We start from the raw sequence: 19,752 nt of genomic DNA, 5'->3' as shown, positions 1-19,752 counted from the left end.
CCCATGGGGGCCAGAAGAGGTTATTGGATCCCTTGGAACTGGAGTTATGGATGGTTATGGGCCACTATGTGGGTGCTGGGAATCGAACCTGGGTCCTCTAGAAGCGAAGGTGGAACCACTTAATCATCTCTCCAAACTAAACTCACTTATTTTTAAATTTCATATTTGAAAATGGGAACTACACCACAGAGCTAAAACTGAAAAAAAGTACATGGGCTGTTAATAATAGGGGAAGCATATCAATGGCACAGGGGAGTTTATTTCGTTTTGCAGGTGTGCATGTGTGTGTTGTACATGCCAGGCCCGAGGGTGTGGCCTGCTTTATCATGCTCTAACTTTTGAAGATGGAACTAGGTAGTTAGCTAGTAAGCCCCAGTGGTCCTCGTCTCTGCCCAACTGCTCTTTTTCCCCAGTTATAGGCATGTGTCATGCTACATGGTCGTGCCCCCCCCACCCCCAGTTATAGGCATGTATCATGCTACATGGTCGTGCCCCCCACCCCCGGTTTTTCCTTTTTTAAAAATTTTCCTGACTGATGTTAGTTTTTTTTTCATACACTATATTTGTCATATTCTTTTTTTATTATTATTATGTATACATTGTTCTGCCTGTATTTCTGCCTGCAGGCCAAAAGAGGGCACAAGACCTCATTACAGATGGTTGTGAACCCCCATGTGGTTGCTGGGAATTGAACTCAGGACCTCTGGAAGAACAGTTAGTGTTCTTAACGTCTGAGCCATCTCTCCAGCCCTTCCCCTTGTTTTTCAAGACAGCACTTGTCTGTGTAGCCCTGGCTGTCCTGAAACTCATCCTATATACCAGGCTCAAACTCAGATATCCACCTGCCTCTGCTTTTGGGATTTAAGGCATGCACCATCATTCAGCTATGATTCATTTTTAAATATTTTTATTTTATGTGCACTGGTGTCTTGTCTGCATACATGTCTGTGTGAGAGCGTTGGGCTCCCTGGAATGGAGTTACAGACACTGGCGAGCTGCCACGTGGGTGCTGGGAGTTGAACTTGAGTTTTCTGGAGGAGCACTCGGTGCTCTTAAGTGCTGAGCCATCTCTCCAGCACCGCCTCCTCTCTTTTAAAGCATGGGCTATGGAAATTTGAACTTAGGCTTCATACTCGTCATACTCATGTAGCTCTTCACTGACTGGGCCTGCAGGGCACTTTTCTGAGGGGAAGATGGAGCTATTCTATATCATGATTTTTGTTAGTTTATGTTGTTTTGAGACCGAGTGTCCCCGCGTAGCCCAGGCCTCTCCTAAGCGCTCAGTCCTGCTGCCTCTGCTGTTTGTCTGTTGGCATTCCAGGCCTAAGCTACCATGTCTGGATCCTTATCGTATGATGTTAATGGGGGCTTTCCAGTTTCTCCATGTGTGAATAGTTGTGGTAGTAAGATTTTTTTTTTTACTCTTTTTGTTCTTTGGGGGGGGGCACCGCCCAACTCCCAAATAAATCACAGATGGAGGCTTATTCTTAGTTATAAATGTCCAGCCTTCGCTTGGCTTGTCTCTTGTCAACTTTTCTTTTCTTTCTTTTTTAGATTTTTTTATTGCTTTATAAGTAATACCATTCAAAATTTCCACTTCCTCCCATTTCCCTCTTGCTCCCCCACTCACCCTCCCCCCACCCCCTCCAGTCCTAAGAGAAGGCAAGGTACCCAGCCCTGTGGGAAGTCCAAGGCCCTCCCCGCTCCATCCAGGCCTAGGAAGGTGAACATCCAAACAGACTAGGATCCCAAAAAGCCAGTACATGCAGTAGAATCAAAACCCAGTGCCGTTATCATTGGCTTCTCAGTCAGCCCCTGTTGTCAGCCACATTCAGAGAGTCAGGTTTGATCCCATGCTCGTTCAGTCCCAGTTCAGCTTTGCCAGCTTTTCTTAACTTAGATGACCCCCTCTGCCTCATACTGCTGTGCTTTTCCCGTTTCCTACTCCTGTAAATCTTTTTTTTTTTTTTCTCGTTTTTCGAGACAGGGTTTCTCTGTGATTTTGGAGCCTGTCCTGGAACTAGCTCTTGTAGACCAGGCTGGTCTCGAACTCACAGAGATCCGCCTGCCTCTGCCTCCCGAGTGCTGGGATTAAAGGCGTGCGCCACCACCGCCCGGCCTCCTGTAAATCTTACTCTTACTCCGTGGACTGCTGTGTAGCTGGATGGCTGACCCCTGACGTCCTCCTCCTTCTCTAGCTACTTCTTTGAACCTCCCAGATTTCTCCTTTTGTGTATTCTCTCTGCCTGCCAGCCCCTCCTATCCTTTCTCCTGCCTCACTGTTGACTGTTTAGATCTTTATTTGACCATCAGGTGTTCTAGACAGTGTCACAGCTTCACAGAATTAAACAAATGGCACCATAAACAAAAAAAAAAAAAAAACCACACCCTGACATGATAGTCGCAAGAGGGAAAATCTGTGGAAAGTGCCATATAAAAGATAGTTTGATTTTATATATCCAATAGTTTAAAATGAAGAGTAAGTTAAAAGAATTTGAGCGAAGGCATACAGGAAGAAGGAAGAGTTTCTCCCAGCTCTCCCGTAACTGTTCTAGCGTTCCTTCTTCCCAAAGCCATTCTCTGCTAGCAGTTCCTAGTGTACTCCTGACGTAACCATCTAAACTTTCAGGGGTGTAATCAGGGGGAGACAGAAAGCAAACATGCTCGAGTGCTTTCTCAGATTGCTTAGCTTACTATTATAATAACCCCGAAGTATATTGCCAGTCAAACCTGGTGCTAACGTATTGAAATTATTCCTCCTGCAGTGGGCAAACATGAACTGACTGGACATAAAGTTGCTGTGAAGATACTCAACCGGCAGAAGATCCGAAGCCTTGATGTGGTCGGGAAAATCCGCAGAGAAATCCAGAACCTGAAGCTTTTCCGGCACCCTCACATAATAAAACTGTAAGTGCAGCTTATCAAACCTGGTCCTGCCATCTGCCCATGCCCTTTGTTAACCTGCCTAACCTGGCAAACCAAAGAGAGGCCTGGCCTTCACCCTGTTTCTGAGACTGGAGGTTTCTTTCATATCCAGCCCCGTTGTCTGCCAATTACAAAGTCCGCCCCGTGTGTTACCGTGGTTCCTGGCATGTTTAGTCTTGTTCTTCCTGTTGTCTGGTAACGCTTTGTGCTTCTGTTTTTACGTAGAGAGCCAACTACTGATTTTTCTAGTAAAAGTTTCTGTAGCAGGAGCCGGGCCCTTTGTTTGGTCTCCAGTTCCACCCAAAGGCTAAAAAGGTGGCAGAGCCTTCTTGACCTCCCAGTTTCTCGTTTCCACTTTCCACAGGCTGGAATTAGGCTCACGAGCGACTGTGTGCTAGAAATAGTTTGCCCTACCCTGCTTGTGCTTGCTGACACACACATCAGACTGAGGCACCTAGGGTGGCAAGAGGGCACCGGAACTTATTTCTTACCCCCGTGTCACCAGGTGTGCTATAACTTAAAGTGCTTGGACTTTTCTGTTGAACTGGCCTGCTCAAAAACTGTTTGGTTTTCATCTCTCACTTATTAGAATGTTTTGAAATATCATACCTGCCGACGACCCTACGTGCACGTTTCTTGCTTTGCCCTCTGGGCCCTATGCCCACTGCTTACTTTATAATCCTTGTTGGGATGTCCGCGAGGCTTCCAGAGGACCTGTTCAAGTCTCATCTCTTTATCACCTCCTGGGATCTGCTGGCCTCACCCTTTTCACCATAGTGGCCAATTGCCACTTGACCCAGGATGAAAACTTAAGAGCATCACGAACACTCCTGTTTATCCTCTTCACACCATCCCTCCATCTCTTCCTTCAGAGTGGACCTCCGGTCTGTCTCTCAGTGCTTTGTTGCCATCACCTTGGTCTGGACCATCCTCCCTCTCATGGGCTGCTGGAGGAGCTCAGCTTCGTAGCATTCAGTCAGTCACTTACTCTCTGACTGTGCAAATCATGTGACTGCCAGCATTCAGAACATCTCATAGCTTTTCATCTTCCTTTACGTAAAAGCCCGAAGTCTCTACCTTCCTGGCTTGTGACATGCTGCATCTTTGGCCTCCAGTGACTGACTCCACATCCTGTCTCTCTCCCGGCTTGTGCTCTTGCCTTACCATGAGCAGGCCAAGTAGGCTCCCACCTGGGCCCTTGCCCGTGCTGTCCCCTCTGCCTGGTTCACCTTCCTCCTGGGTAATGCAGGGTAATGCAGTCTGCGCCTTCCTTCCTTCAGGCTCTCCGCGGGTGTCCTAGGGCCTTCCTGGAGAGCTCTGTCTAGAAGAGTTTGCTTTCCCTCCTCCATCGCATGCTCTGCACTAGGTGATGCTCATTTACTCTGTTTCCTGGCCCCCGGGTCAAGAGCATCACAGACACAGGAGGCTGGCTTTGTTCCCCACAGCCTTTTGGTTTCTAGCATAGTGCCTGGTATATTAGGTGTGTAGTGAATCTTTATTGAATGGATGAATACACATGTTTTAATATCAGTAGATAATGTTTTCTCTCACCAGGTACCAGGTCATCAGTACACCATCTGATATTTTCATGGTGATGGAATATGTCTCAGGAGGAGAGCTATTTGATTATATCTGTAAAAATGGAAGGGTAAGCAGTTCTCATTTCATCCTGTACATATTTTGTAACTTCCCTGTACCCCTTATCTGGATCAGAATGTCAGAAAGCAATTTTCAGAGGTCTGCTAGTAACCAGTTCCTTAATCATATTTGTTTAGAATCATAGGCTACTTAGAGGTAGAAAGAAGGACCTCAGCGATGAGCCCCTGAGCCACTTATACAGACAGACGTGGATACTGAGCCTCCCAGTTAAGTAGTCTTTCAAGGTCACATAATTTAATTGTGAAAGAGTTCACTTAAATCCCTAAAATTTATAATCCTCAGATTTATGTTTTGGGGTATAAAGCTTTTTTTTTTTTTGAGACTGGGTCTCACTATGCCACCTTAGCTGGCCTGGAACTCTCTGTAGTTCATTCTGGCTTCCACTACATAGAGATCTCCCTGCCTCGGCCTCCCAAGTACTGGGAATAAAGGTGTGCCCAGCTTATACAAACCCTTTTAATATGCATCTTAAAGCTATAAGTAATCCTTACAAAATCATTTAAGTTGCATTCATTCTTTGGTTCTGAACCCTCATGTACCTGGAACAGTGAGAACAGCTTTGTGGAGGCCTTAGGGTTTAGACTTGAAGACATTAGCGTTGGGAGGAACTTTGGAGACATTTAGGTTATAGATGGGAATACTGAGCACTGTCCCCTGCCCAAACTAGGCCTCGGGTCATCTGATTTGTACCTTTTAAGAGACCCACCCCTGTCACTGGGCAAAGACAGTCTCTCAGTCTAAAGTTATATGTGTATTATTCATCATTCATTTTATATAGCGTTTCTCTGTAATCGGAATAGAACTCACTAACCAAGTTAATCTTTACTTCTCAGCACGCTTAATTTCTGTTTAAAGTATTCCCTTTCTCATCCTTCAAGGCCCCACTCCTATCCCCTAGAGGAATAAATAACCCTAAAATAATCCCTGCTTTCTCATCTTTTGTTCTGATTGTCATTTTCGGTCATTTTGTGCTGCATTATGGGGATGTTGTTTTACATTTTGAGTGCTGAAGTTTTGGCTATCATGTTTCTGTATTTCAGATATCTGCCTCATTTTCTGAAATTGCCTTTAGACAGCCTTCCTGTCTGGCCTCACAGATAGGTACCCTTACCTGGTCGAGGAAACATTTTGGTTTTAATTGTCTTTTGGCTCCTGCACTGTTCCATTCTTGGCGCTCATTTTATTTGTCTTTTTTTCCCCCATGACTCTTTCTCAGATCTGGTGATTCTTGGAGGTCCTCTTAAATTTCAAAATTTCAGAATGACGTTCCAAATGCCAAGCTCATATACGTGCAAGATTTATTGATTGGTGGCTTTTCCCATAGGCGGAGTTGTTGGGAGACCAGTTAATTTGGGTAGGGTAAATTGTTTACCAACAATCATATGTATTTTTCTTCTTCATTTGATTTGGTATTTGGTGTTTCCCGTTTTGGTGATGGTGGTAGTTCAGCTGTCGGAACTGAACTGGAGTTGGGGTCTCTTCTGTTAGTGTGCTGGTTGTCACTTAGGACACATCTTCCTTACGATGCTTTGTTCCTGACACAGTGTTGAGAATGGTCTGGTTTGGCTCCCCAGTGGCGGGGGGTTTAAAGGTTCTCACTGGGCCCAGCTGTCTTGTTTGTAGCCCACCCTCACTCTGCCTCGGAAGGTCCTGGCACATCTCGTTCCCCAGCTTCTGCAGGATTTCCTATGCACATGTGCTTATTTCTTCCGCTAGGCTTTGGGTTTTGCGTTTCTCTGTTTGCCTCTGCTGTCCAGGCACTCCTCGGTGGCTGCTTGTCTCTTGATCCTTTTGTTTTATGAGCCTTGTGTATTGCTGATAGAATCCTGGTGCTGTGATCATGCACAGAAGACTTGGTGCATGCTATCCATGAGCCGAAAGATGCTCTGATTTTGTTCATCTCTTTAGTCTCAGCCATTCCTTGTACTAGATTTTTGTAAATATAGTATTTTTTAACCTTTGTAGCCTTTCTACTTATTTTACTTCTTTTTAAAAAGGATTTATTTTTATATTATGTACATTGATGTACTGCCTGCATGTATGTCTGTATGCGGGTGTTGGATCCCCTGGAGCTAGAGTTTACAGACAGTTGTGAACTGCCATGTGGGTGCTGGAAATTGAATCTGGAAGTACAGTCAGTGCTATTAACCGCTGAGCCATCTCTCCAGCAACTTATTTTACTTTTTATATTGTCTGTTAGTTAAATTTTTTTCTCCCGCTTTCATAAATTTTTAAAATAATCATCGACTGGAACAAATAAAGGCATTAGATTGCAAATATATTAATACATTTTTCTTGAGGAAGGGTATCATACTTCTATAGCAGTTTTAATTTTGCATTACAAGAAATGCTGGTTTATCTTTTCCCCCATATTATCCATGCGTTGAAGGTGTAGAATTCTGAATTTAGAATGCTTACTCACGAGCTACCGGAGGATTGCACGGGAGAGTCCTTGTCTGGGGGACCCGCAGTTTTGTTTATTTAGTGCTGTCCTGGAGCAGGTATAAACCAGTGGTAGTTATCACTTGTTGAGCAGACATCAGAAAATATGGGGGAGATTTTTGAAGATTATTTTTAAAAGATTATATTTTAAAAGTATTAATTGTAGTGTAAGTCGTGTCCCCCCCCCCCCCCCCCCCCCCAGTTTTGGTAAATGTGCAAAAGCAAAAAGTGCTGAGAGTTTTCTTTTGTTTAAGTAAAATATCTCTGGCCTTAAGAGACAACTCAGCAGTCATGAGGGTGTGCTGTTCTTTCAGAGGTCTGGAGTTTGGTTCTTAGCACCCGTGTAGGGTGGCTCATGACTGTCTCTAACTCTAGATCCTCAGAAATCTGGCCTCTGTAGATACTCATATGTAGATGTATTCTTTCTCTCTCTCTCTCCTTCTCTCCCTCTCTCCCTCATACACATATAATAGTTAAAAAAGAATCTTAAATTTCAGAACACAGACTGTGGTTGTTTTGTAATTCATCTGAGGTGCTTGATCGTTATTTCGTCACAGTCTGAAATAGTAGCCCATCCCAACAGCACATTCTATATTCTTTTTCTTTCCTTTCTTATCAGTTAAATTTGTTCTTGGACGCTTTCGTCCATGTCTTATGTGCCTCCTGTTTCTCACTCCGGTGCTCTCTTCTCTCCCACTCCTGTCACCCCCCCTCCTTCCTACAGGCCCCTTCCCTACTTGCATGATTTGCATGATGTTTTGTGAGTTTGACAAGGACCATTTATTTGACTATGGGTTTGCATTTGTCCTTCATAGCACGTTTTGTATTATTCTGACCTTTTTCCCCCACTGCTACACTGGTGTATTTTTTTTAACCGCCTTTTTTTTTTCAACTAGAGTAGGGCCTTCCTTTCATTCATTTCTGTATTAGGAATGTCTAACCTGTATAGCCTATTGAATATGTTCAATACATATTTACTGAAAGAATGAAGGGTTAAACATCACTAACTTAGAGTGGAAAGCATGTCTAGTTTCAGGTAGAAGTTGAAACTGTTAGGACTAACCCATGAACTACAGAAGAAGACAGTTTTTTTTTCCTTTTTTTTTTTTTGTGTGTGTGTGTGTGTGCAGTCTGTGCAGGTGATAGGATCAGAAAGTTGAGCTGCTGGTCAAGGTCCCCATAAATGCCTGGCATTTTAGGTTAGTGCTTACCTGTATTACTTCCTCATTTTGAAAGTACCTCATGGGTGAAGTTCACTTAGAAGGGTTCATGCTTTGGAAAGTTCTGGCTAGAGAATTATAAGTAGGAAAAGTTTCCATTGAACCTTGTAATAATTAATCTAATGCACAGCTTAAAATATTTTCTATTTTTCGTAGTTGGACGAAAAGGAAAGTCGCCGTCTGTTCCAGCAGATCCTTTCTGGTGTGGATTATTGTCACAGGCACATGGTGGTCCACAGGGACTTGAAACCTGAAAACGTCCTGCTTGATGCACACATGAATGCAAAGATAGCTGATTTTGGTAAGGACAGTTTGAGAATCCCATCTTGTAAACGAGCATACAAAAGGGGAAAACAGTACGTTACTCTCTTCTTCAAAACTGAGTCTAAAGATTTTTATTTTGTGCACATGCACACATGTGCGTGCATACATACTCTGTGTACACATGTGCGCGCGCGCACACACACACACACACACACACACACAGACTCATATACACATGTCAAAGGACAGTCTTGGGGGTTGTTTCCGTTCTTCCACCATTGGGTCTTATAGCTTGAACTCAGGTTGTCAGGCTTGGTAGTAAGCACCTTTGCCTGCCTAGCCAGCCATCTTGCCAGCAGTAACATTTAGTTTTATGATAATAAATATTTCAAGTTGTCATTAGAGAGGTTATCATTTGTAAAGAAGGTAGCAGCTTTATTTCTAATATATTCTTTTGGTCAAGTGTGGAGAGAGGGAAAGTAAGTGGAATGGAATTATTGAAAAAATTGAAATCTAGAAAGAAGAACTTTCAAATCTAGAAAGAGGAAACTTTCAAATGTCTAATACTGAAAAGTTGAATTTCAGATGTGGTTGCACATGTTTATAATTCCAGAATGCCAGAAGTGGAGGCAGGTGGATTCAAGGCCACAGTGGGCTACGTAAAAGGAAAGAGAATATGGGTTTGGGTGACCACTCTGGGCTTAGGTTTTGCTTTTATAGAACAGAGCAGGACTGGTCAAAATCTTTCTGTTTATCTGAGATTATTTTGCCTAGCCATCACTATATTGAAAGTTAAACATTTCCCATTTATCCTAGCAAGCAATGCCGTCAGTAGTTTACTGTGTACTCATTAACCTCTAGTCATCGAAATACATTGTGCATTTGTGTGTAAGGGCAGGCGATCATGTTAATACAAACTTAGCTGTGTTGTTCAATGGACTTTCATTTTTGTCCTTGGGGAATCTTGAGTGGCCGTTGTTTGTCTTTTCAGGTCTTTCAAACATGATGTCAGATGGTGAATTTTTAAGGACAAGCTGTGGCTCACCCAATTATGCTGCACCAGAAGTAATTTCAGGAAGGTGTGTTTGATATTATGATACTTATGATGTATTTGTAGTTGCTTCGTTCTTTTAGATTTTGTTAGTCTGAATTGTCGTATTTAATACTAGTGAAGGAAGGGACAAGGGTTTTCTTATCTGCAAATTTTGCATTTTAAGGCTAATACACAAGGAGCTGGGGAGATAGCTCTGTGGTTAAGAGCACTGGCTTCTCTTCTAGAGGACTAGAGTTTAGGTCTCAGCACCCACGTTTTGGGTAGCTCACAGTTGCCTTAACTTACCTTCAGGAGACCCAACACTCTCTTTTGCTTTCTGCAAACAGTTGCATGCATGTGTATATCACTACAGACACACATACACACACATGAATAAAAAAAGTTTTATAAAAAACATAGCAGATAAATTAGCAAATCCATTTAAAGAGGAAAATGTTGGTTTGCAAGTCATATTAAAATGGTTAGAATAGGGGCTGGAGAGATGGCTCAGAGGTTAAGACCATTGCCTGCTCTACCAAAGGTCCTGAGTTCGATTCCCAGCAACCACATGGTGGCTCACAACCATCTGTAATGGGGTCTGGTGCTCTCTTCTGGCCTGCGGGCATACACACAGACAGAATATTGTATACATAATAAATAAATAAATATTTAAAAAAAATTAAAATGGTTAGAATGAAATACTTTAATTTTTCCGCTGGAAAGAGAATTTCAAACAAATAAGTTGTAAAGGGAGATAGGTAAGTTACTGAAAACCTGACTATCTAACTACTTACTCATGAGAAATGGCTTACTTGGCAAAAAACAAAAAATAAGCATTTTAAAGGGTCCATGCTTGTAATTCAAGAGCTTGAGAGGTTGAGATCATTCTGTGCTACCTAAGACACTATCTCAAAAAACAAACAAATACAAACAAACAAACAAACAAAAACCAAAACTACCCAGACAGAAAGCAAAACGGAATTACAAGTATAATGTAATGTATAGTTTCATAGTTATTCAAATAAATGCCATCTGTGTAGCAGCTTCATGTTTTATGAGGAAAGAAAGTGTCTTAGGAGATTGAATTAAAGAAGAGGTCCTCCAAAACCAGGAGTCAGACTGGCTGGATGTAGTGCATACCTGTAACCTGAGCACTGCGCATAGGCTGTGAGGCAGGACTATATACATAGACCCTGTGTCAGGAAAAAGCCAGGTGGGGGAAAGTCAGATTCATTTGTCTTAATCTGGATCTGCTAGACACTGAAATATGAGAATGCTGAACTTGAGAACTTGAGTGGGCGGTGGTAGCGCACGGCTTTAATCCCAGCACTCGGGAGGCAGAAGCAGGCGGATCTCTGTGAGTTCAAGGCCGGCCTGGTCTACAGAGTGAGTTCCAGGACAGGCTCCAAAGCTACAGAGAAATCCTGTCTCCAAAAACCAAAAACCAAAACAAAAAAGTGGTGCCTTATGATCAAGCATACATAAAATGGGTGGTTAGTGTACTCTGTTGAGTTTGGATTGTCTTTTTTTGAGGTCTGGGTGAATAAGAACATGTACTTTCAATAAAGGGTTTTACTGATATTTATAATAATTTATTTGGTCATTTTAAAGATGTTTTCCACCTGAAGTCAGACTCTGAATGGATGAGCCAACTTATTTATTTATTTATTTATTTATTTATTTATTTTTGTAGCTAGTTAAGATACTCATCTCCAGAGTGCTTTGGAGAAGTTTAGAGAGCTCTGTGAATCCCACTTACCGTGGCTTGCTTCCACAGCCTCGAGCTCTTTGAGCTTTGACGTGAGGGTTTTAGGAGAAATGGGTCCAGAGACTGTCAGCACAGAATTTTATCTTGGCCCAGCGGGATGGCACAGCTGGTCAGGTGCTTGCTGCCAAGAATGATGACCTGAGTTTGTTCCCAGAAACTTATGTCAAGGTCAAAGGGGTGAACTGACTCCACCAAGTTGTCCTTTCACCTCCACACTCACTATGCACACGCACAGATATACACATGGCACACACAGACGTGTGTGCATGCATATACATACACGCACAAAATAAAAGTCATTGAAAACAGTGTTTTATCTCTGTGGCTCAAATTCAACATTGAGCATGATGGTTGAAGTTTTGGGCTTATTGGTGGGATCCTTTGAGGGTCAAAGTAAGGTAGCAAAGCAGTTTTTCCCATGGCTCATAATTTACAAAGTATCTTAACTTTGAAAAGGTAATACTGGTATTTACATCTTTATGCATGATGTGCAGCTATAAACATCATGTTCTGATCACTGATTTCTTTTAAAATGATTTTCTTGTAGTCTTCATAAAATATTTGTGTTTTAAGAGGGTTGATTATTGATTAATGCAGTCGCACCCCCTGTTCAGATTGTACGCAGGTCCTGAGGTGGATATCTGGAGCAGCGGGGTCATCCTCTATGCCCTGCTATGTGGAACCCTCCCCTTTGATGACGACCATGTGCCAACTCTGTTTAAGAAGATATGTGATGGGATATTTTACACCCCTCAGTATTTAAACCCCTCTGTAATCAGCCTTTTGAAGCATATGCTACAGGTAGATGCCATGAAGAGGGCCACAATAAAAGATATCAGGTAATTCCAAGTCAGTGGGCTTTCCTACCGTTTTGAATCTCAAGACACGAGAGAAATTTCATTTTATTAATGATGTATTTTTTTCCCTAGCAGTATGCTTTGAGTCCTAGGAAACTGAGTTTTATTGGTAATGTTGCATTGTGTGTGGTTGAACCTAATAGTTTAAATAAGGCAGAAGGGATGGTGACAGATTGGCTTCTCAAGTTGAGGTGAGCCGTTTCTCATGAACACTCAGAGTATGTACTTTGTTCTGCCATCAGTGTTATCTCACCGCCCCCCCTTTATTTTTGTTTTCCTTAATTTGTTGATATCCTGATTGACTAGACTACACATTTTTCTGGTACTGGAGAAAGAAAGAAAGAAAAACTTTGTGCATATAGAGGTAATAAATAAGAAAGCATTAGGATAACCAGGAAGAGAATTATATGTGGATTTAAGATTTTTTTTTTTTCACTTCTTATGCTAAAAGTTCTGCTGAAGCCAAGTGGTGGTGGCCTACACCTTCAATCTCAGCACTTGGGAGGTGGAGGCAGGCAGATCTTTGCGAGTTCATGGCCACCCTGATCTACATAGTGTACATAGTGAGTTCAGGACAGCCAGGGCTATGTAGAGTAACCCTGTCACAAAAAAACTAAACCAAACCAAACCAAACCTGCTGAAAAGGAGATCCCAAGTGGCAAAGGGCATGGCTTTAACCTCATTCTCTTAAATTGATGCTGTAAAATATCTACGTGAGAAGTATGTTTGCATCTGTTTTACACTGTGAATGGTGGTGCACACCTATAATCCCTGGATTTGGGAAGCTCAGGCGGGGATGATAGTGAGTTTGATTCCAGCCTGGGCTACACAGTGAGATTCTGTCTGAAAAACCAGTCTCCAGTTAGAAAGAAACAAACATACACTGTTAAAATTACAAAACAAACAAACAAAACCCAAGAGAATAAAAGAATGTCTTTCACTTAGACAATAACCATTTTCTTTTGGGCATTTTCCTCTGTGGGTTTTTTGTTGTTGTTGTTGTTTTTGTTTTCTGAGTTTTTGCATAGTTCTTGATATGGTTCCCTATACTTTTACATGTGCAATTAAATAATATAATAGGGAATCAGAGAATGGCCTTTTGAGTCATATGGAACTGGGTTGTGAGGAGGAGGATAGATTTTACATGTATAAATTGCTTTAGCATAAAACTAAGTACACAGTAAGAACTCAGAATGTTGTGTAGTGTTTTTGTTTAAGTTCTTTTCATGTAACATGAAACGGTATAAACAAGAGTATAACAGTGAAGCCACACAAGATAATTTCTTTCTGAGCTGAAGAAAACTATTTTGTCATTTGAGTAGACATACCTTTTTACTTGGCTGCATCAGTCCTTCAAAATTAGTGGCAAGCTAGAACATTTTTTTTTTTTTTAGTATATTCAATAAAGTGTGAGCTGGAAGAGGAAAAGAGTTAAAAGGTGGTAATGTAGTGTGGGTATAAGTGTAAATTAATTCATACCCTAAGCTCTTTTTTTTTTTTTTTTGATTTTTCGAGACAGGGTTTCTCCTTAGCTTTTGGTTCCTGTCCTGGAACTAGCTCTTGTAGACCAGGCTGGCCTCGAACTCACAGAGATCCGCCTGCCTCTGCCTCCCGAGTGCTGGGATTAAAGGCGTGCGCCACCATCGCCCGGCTACCCTAAACTCTTGAAAGGTATTATTTTTATTCTTGGCTTTACTCAAAATCCTCCGCACACTGCTGTTTTCTCTTAGGGAACATGAATGGTTTAAACAGGACCTTCCAAAATATCTGTTTCCTGAGGATCCATCATACAGTTCAACCATGATTGATGATGAAGCCTTAAAAGAAGTGTGTGAGAAGTTTGAATGCTCAGAAGAGGAGGTTCTCAGCTGCCTGTACAACAGAAATCACCAGGACCCACTGGCGGTTGCCTACCATCTCATAATAGACAACAGGAGAATAATGAACGAAGCCAAAGATTTCTACTTGGCAACAAGCCCCCCTGATTCTTTCCTCGATGATCACCATTTAACTCGGCCGCATCCTGAAAGAGTACCATTCTTGGTTGCTGAAACACCAAGGGCACGGCATACCCTTGATGAATTAAACCCACAGAAATCCAAACACCAAGGTGTACGGAAAGCAAAATGGCATTTGGGAATTAGAAGTCAAAGTCGACCAAATGATATCATGGCAGAAGTTTGTAGAGCAATCAAGCAATTGGATTATGAATGGAAGGTAAGAAGGCAAATATTCTACCTAACACATTTGATGAACCTCTGGACAAAAGTCTTTAATAGAAGATTTGATTTGATGTATCATTGTTTTTGTTCATATCAAATGCTAGGTTGTAAACCCTTATTATTTGCGTGTACGAAGGAAGAATCCTGTGACAAGCACATTTTCCAAAATGAGTCTACAGCTATACCAGGTGGACAGTCGGACTTACTTATTGGATTTCCGTAGTATTGATGGTATGTACACACAGACCCACAGATAAACCTAATTTGGTTTATAGTCATTTGTTTTGATTTTAATTAAAACTAAGCATGCAAAGTAATAAGTTTTAATATGGCAATACCTTTCCTCCCTCCCTCCCTCCCTCCCTCCCTCCCTCCCTCCGCATGTGTGTTTTGGTGCACTCACCCATCTGTGCGTGGGTGGGAGCAGCACAGCTCCATGCAGACTACCTTCCTCTATCACTCTCCATCTTACTTTTGAGACAAGGTCTCTTTCCAAAGAGGAAGTGGCCCTTTAGGTCAGACTTACTGGCCAGCAAGCCCAGGGATTTTCTCATTTCCAGGCTCCAGTGCCAGGGTTACAGATGTGCACCTCCTGGCCTGACTTTTCCATGGGTGTGGGGATGGGAACTGAGGTCCTGATGCAGTGTAGTGGGCTGTTTATCCACAGAGCCATCATCTCCCTGGCCCCCAGCGTGACCCTTTCCTCCATAGGCATTGTTTTTATCCCCTCCCCCACTACCTTCCCCACCTCAACCTTTGTCTCATGAAGCTTCCTGCCTTTTTCCTGGTAAGTAATAGTAAACGTGACACCGACACTGACGATTTTGAGTCCTACTATTCTTGTTCCATGTAGAACAATGTTCTTTAACAGATTATCATTTTGGGGCTAGGGATGTAGTTCAGTAGTGAAGTTCTTGCCTTGCATACACAAAACACTGGCTTTAGTCACCATTACCATTTCTCCCAAAGTAGAAAATGATTATTATCCTGTAAACTCTTTAAAAATATACAGTTTAATCCTAAACTAGTAATTCTCTTTCATATTTCTGTAACTTTGTAAGGTTCATTTTGTCAACATAAATTTTTTATTTAAAAGTAAATGTCGATGTTATTGTAGTTTTATTTACTATTAAGTACTTTTAAAATTAAATACTAGATTATGACTATTCTTCCAAATCATAGATACTTATACCAGTATCTATGGGAGGATATTTAGAATTATTACTTATAGACTCAAAAACAGCACCTACAGAGTATAAGAAAAACAGAGGCTTGAGCTATGATATACACTGACCAACCTGATAGTCTGCTTGTTGATTTATTGATTGACTTTTTATTTGTTTAATGATTGATTGATTTTTGAGGCAGGGTCTTCTATGTAGGCTGGCCTGGCTTTGAAGAGGCGATCCTCTTTGCTCCATCTCTGAATGCTGGGTTGAGGTGTGCACCATGCACAGATGTCTGGATAGCATGTCCCTGCCAGCTAACACATACCAATACAGTTTGAGATCAGGCACGTGTGTTATTTGTTTCTCAGTATTTAGATAATTTTGCAGTCTTAGTTATATCCACTCTTGGGCTTGACCAACTGTATGAAATTTACTGTTTCTATATTTCTGTTATAGTACTTTAGTTCTACTTATATTTTGTTCTCTGTGATTGTTCTTTAGTTTCTCTGTAATTTTATTTTTAGCGATACTTTTGTGGTACTAGAGATGAAACCAGGACTTCTCAATGAGTTCTAGCTCCAACCCTCTTTTTACTAGTTATTTTGAGGGAAGTCTACCCAGGTTGTCCTTGAACTCCTAACTTAGGATCATCCTGCTTTAGCTTCCCGAGTAGCTGGGATTGAAGGCCTGTACCACTAGGCCTGGTCTTTTCTGACTTTGCTTATTGGAATTGTTTCCCTGCTATGCTTTTAAGTGAATACGAGAGGCTGCAGTGCACAAAGCACTGAACTGAAGTCGGGAGGGTGGAGCACCCGAGCTACTGAAGCTTTCTGCTCATTTGTTTCTTTGAACAAATCACTTGACTGTTCTAGCTTTGTTTTATGTCAGTATAATAAATGGTTCTTGCGTGAGATGATTTCCGAGATACCTTCTATATTTCAAGTGATTAATTCTGTGGTTTTAATAGAAAAGAATATTACTGCTAGGGGATTTTTATTAAAACTCAGAATATTAGTTTCCTGGCTCTTAATCAGTGTAAAAGACAAGAGCAGTAGTTTATGCACCTGTGTGGACTGGCTATCATAGGCATTCTTCGTGCTGTGTGTGGAGAGATGCTGAGTGGCTTACTCCAGGCACACTGCCCCCATTTGAGAATGTATTTAAGAGAAACGTGCTCCTGGGAGCTGGTCAGTAGTCTCACTTAAAGAATCTGACCCATACTGTTGGAACACTTGAGGGAGAAAGAGTAACATGTTCAAATTCTTTTCCACCAGATGAAATTACAGAAGCCAAATCAGGGACAGCTACTCCACAGAGATCGGGATCCATCAGCAACTACCGACCTTGCCAAAGGAGTGACCCCGATGCTGAGGCTCAAGGAAAACCCTCAGAAGTTTCTCTTACCTCATCTGTGACCTCGCTCGACTCTTCTCCTGGTGACTTAGCCCCAAGACCAGGAAGTCACACAATAGAATTTTTTGAGATGTGTGCAAATCTAATTAAAATTCTTGCCCAGTAAACCTAAAACTTTGCTTATTTCTTTGATGCAATAAGCATGCATAATAAAGAATAGCCAAACACTTCCACTTACCAAGCTATATATATATTACTATATATATATAATTATAACTAAGGATTGGCCTTTTGGAATGCAGTTTGCACAGGGATTGGAAAATGATTGATAATTAGAAGCCTATGTGCAGAAATGAACTGGGACCATTCTGTTGTCCCTTATTCAATAGGTACATATATCATAATATACACAGAATGGATTGTAGGATCAGGCTCACTTGATTTTTGACCATTTTAATTTGGTACAGCAGGGCTGTGTAGGCCATAAATTTACCATAAAAGCCTTCATATATGTTGATGTGGTTTATATTTACTACATGAATTATTTGCCTAGAATCCCCATAGACCTTAGGTGATTCTGTTTTCTGGGCTCCTTAGCTTCTTAAATATTTACTATTTCCATTTCTGGTAACATTGTGAACTATTTCCGTACCCTTCTTAAAATGCTATTTTGTGTGGTAAGTCATATCAGATACAGACTCAATTTAAAAATTTTCATTAGCTTGTAAGCCTCCAAACCCAACTTCACTTCTGCAATTTCCCCCTCATGTTTTATGTATGAAGTGCTGCTTTGGATCCACGAGTCGAGTGCCCATACTGTACTGAATCATGTTTTTGTCACCGTCAACAGATTCTTCTGGCTATCATGATGACAGTATTGAATGTCACTTGATTGTGTATTTTTAAAATTGATTTAGTGCATAGAAAGGAAGTCTTTTATAAGCTTCGAATGTTTGGATTGGATTTTTAACCCCTAATTTTATTCTGGACGTATTTTAAAAAAGGACAATTGAAAGAGTATAGCGCTTGCATGTGTATCTGACTCAGTTCCAACAGCCGCTCTGGCTGCATTTGCTCTTTAGGTCCATATATGTACAAAAACATAGATATATGTATGATTTTGTTCTGAACCATTGAGAGTTTAAGATACACATACCAGCCCTAAGCACTTGTGTGGCAAGTCATATCAGATACAGGCTCAATTTAAAATTTTTCTTTAGCTTGTAAGCCTCCAAACCCAAGGAATTTATATATTCAGAGACTCCAAGTCCTAAGTTCACTTCTACAATAACCCCCTAAGCACTTTTAGCATCTCCTAAAAATAATGCTATCGTCCTGTAAGGCACTCTTGAATCCATTATAAAATCAGCGATTTCCACATAGCGCATGGTCCTCCATATTTATCTCTTACCTGTCCAGAATCCCATTGAAGTTAGAGTCTGATTTCAGTTGTAGCTCTTTAATCGGGTTAATATTATTTTGAAAAAGTGTAGAAGAAATCAGTTCTTCAAAATGGTCAAGTTTATTTCAGGTTTTAATTTCTAAAATATTAGCTGCTAAAGGAGTTTAATCTTTCTTAGATCTTTGATTTATATACCTCCCCGTTGAGTGATAGCATAGCGTAATAGTTGTAAATGAAGGTTTAAAATTTCATAAAACTGATATTTGATGAGCTAACTGTTCATTTCGTATTGCCCATATCTGGCTTCTTTTAAATTTAAATTGAGTCTGAGGCTCTAGTTCAGTGGTAGTGCTTGCCTGGGGCACATCTAGTTTGTGGGTTTGATCCCAGCAATGCAAAACTACATTTTTCTTTAAACATTAATCATCTTCCCTTTTTTTTTTTAGGACAGACTTTTTTTTTTTTACTGCATTCATTTAAAGTCCCCTCACTCCCCAAATCTGTTGAGCACTTATGTAACCAGATGGCAGTGAATTTGGAGGTCATGATAGCTTGCATAAAAGATGACTCTATAGTTTATGCACTGAATTCCGAACAAAAACTATGATTCTTTTTGTTCAGGGCTTGTTTTATTCAACTCCAATTTGAATGCTGTATAAAGTAATGGAGACTCCATTTATATGAGTTCCAAACTGTATTTATACCTGTGTGTGTCCTCTGTTTGGGGTTACTGACGTCACTCATGCTGTCCGAATGCAGCATTGTGTTCCCGATGTGAAGGACGGAAGACTGCATTTTTGAAGTTACAGATTTGTAAATAGGACTAAGGAATATCTCTATAAACTGCTGGGGGGGGGGCACAAAAGGAGGAACCAATGAAATAGGACCTTCTAAAAATTGTTAATTTTGTAAACTTTGCTTCTTTTATAAGTTATTCTGTGATTCCTTTTAGTTACCGAGTTTTATTTTGAAGATATTTAAATATTGCACTTGTATAAATAGGATGATAAATGCAGACTATTGCAGTCAATTTTTTTTAAAGCTAGGATATTTGAAATGACAACTTTCAGTTAAGTATGTCAAGCTAGCAACAGAATTTTCACAAATGTAGTTTGCAAATTCTTGTATTGAACATGTAAGGGGAGTTAATGCAAATGATTTTTAATCTTTTTTTATTATCTTTTCTGCAATTTATATTTTTTGTGATTTTATGCAACCATATTTTTACTTTGTCTTGACAACTGAAAGCTGTATAAGGTTTTGCCAGAAAAGTACTGTATACATAGTTGTAAATATAACAGATTTTGCTGGTATGTAAAAATTTTGCCATTAAAATTGATTTCTCACAAAAGGAATTTTTCTACCAAGTTGGGACATATGGGAGCTTAATATATCTAATTTAAAATAATTTCACTGAAATAAACACCATTGCTTTTAA

At 40.8% G+C, this 19,752-nt stretch overlaps 1 protein-coding gene across 2 annotated transcripts in view; it reads left to right on the top strand.

The window, feature by feature from the left end:
* The window catches only part of Prkaa1 (protein kinase AMP-activated catalytic subunit alpha 1), a 37,038-nt gene extending 17,286 nt beyond the window's left edge, over positions 1-19,752 (top strand). The window contains exons 2-9 of one of the 2 annotated variants that reach the window (XM_041631146.1): positions 2,766-2,907; positions 4,480-4,573; positions 8,403-8,547; positions 9,502-9,589; positions 11,926-12,150; positions 13,899-14,385; positions 14,495-14,621; positions 16,834-19,752. In XM_041631146.1, coding sequence (XP_041487080.1) covers positions 2,766-2,907; positions 4,480-4,573; positions 8,403-8,547; positions 9,502-9,589; positions 11,926-12,150; positions 13,899-14,385; positions 14,495-14,621; positions 16,834-17,078 — 1,553 coding nt within the window. In that variant the 3' untranslated portion in view covers positions 17,079-19,752. Of the gene's footprint in view, positions 1-2,765; positions 2,908-4,479; positions 4,574-8,402; positions 8,548-9,501; positions 9,590-11,925; positions 12,151-13,898; positions 14,386-14,494; positions 14,622-16,833 lie in introns of those variants that run through there. The other variant, XM_041631147.1, reaches the window with a different exon arrangement.

Source organism: Microtus oregoni, unplaced genomic scaffold (genome assembly GCF_018167655.1).
Source record: "Microtus oregoni isolate MIOR12 unplaced genomic scaffold, Mior012 000036F_ref0000092, whole genome shotgun sequence".
Lineage (NCBI taxonomy): Eukaryota > Metazoa > Chordata > Mammalia > Rodentia > Cricetidae > Microtus > Microtus oregoni.
The sequence above is the reverse complement of the archived record's forward strand: the minus strand, read 5'-3'. Positions and strand labels throughout refer to the sequence as shown.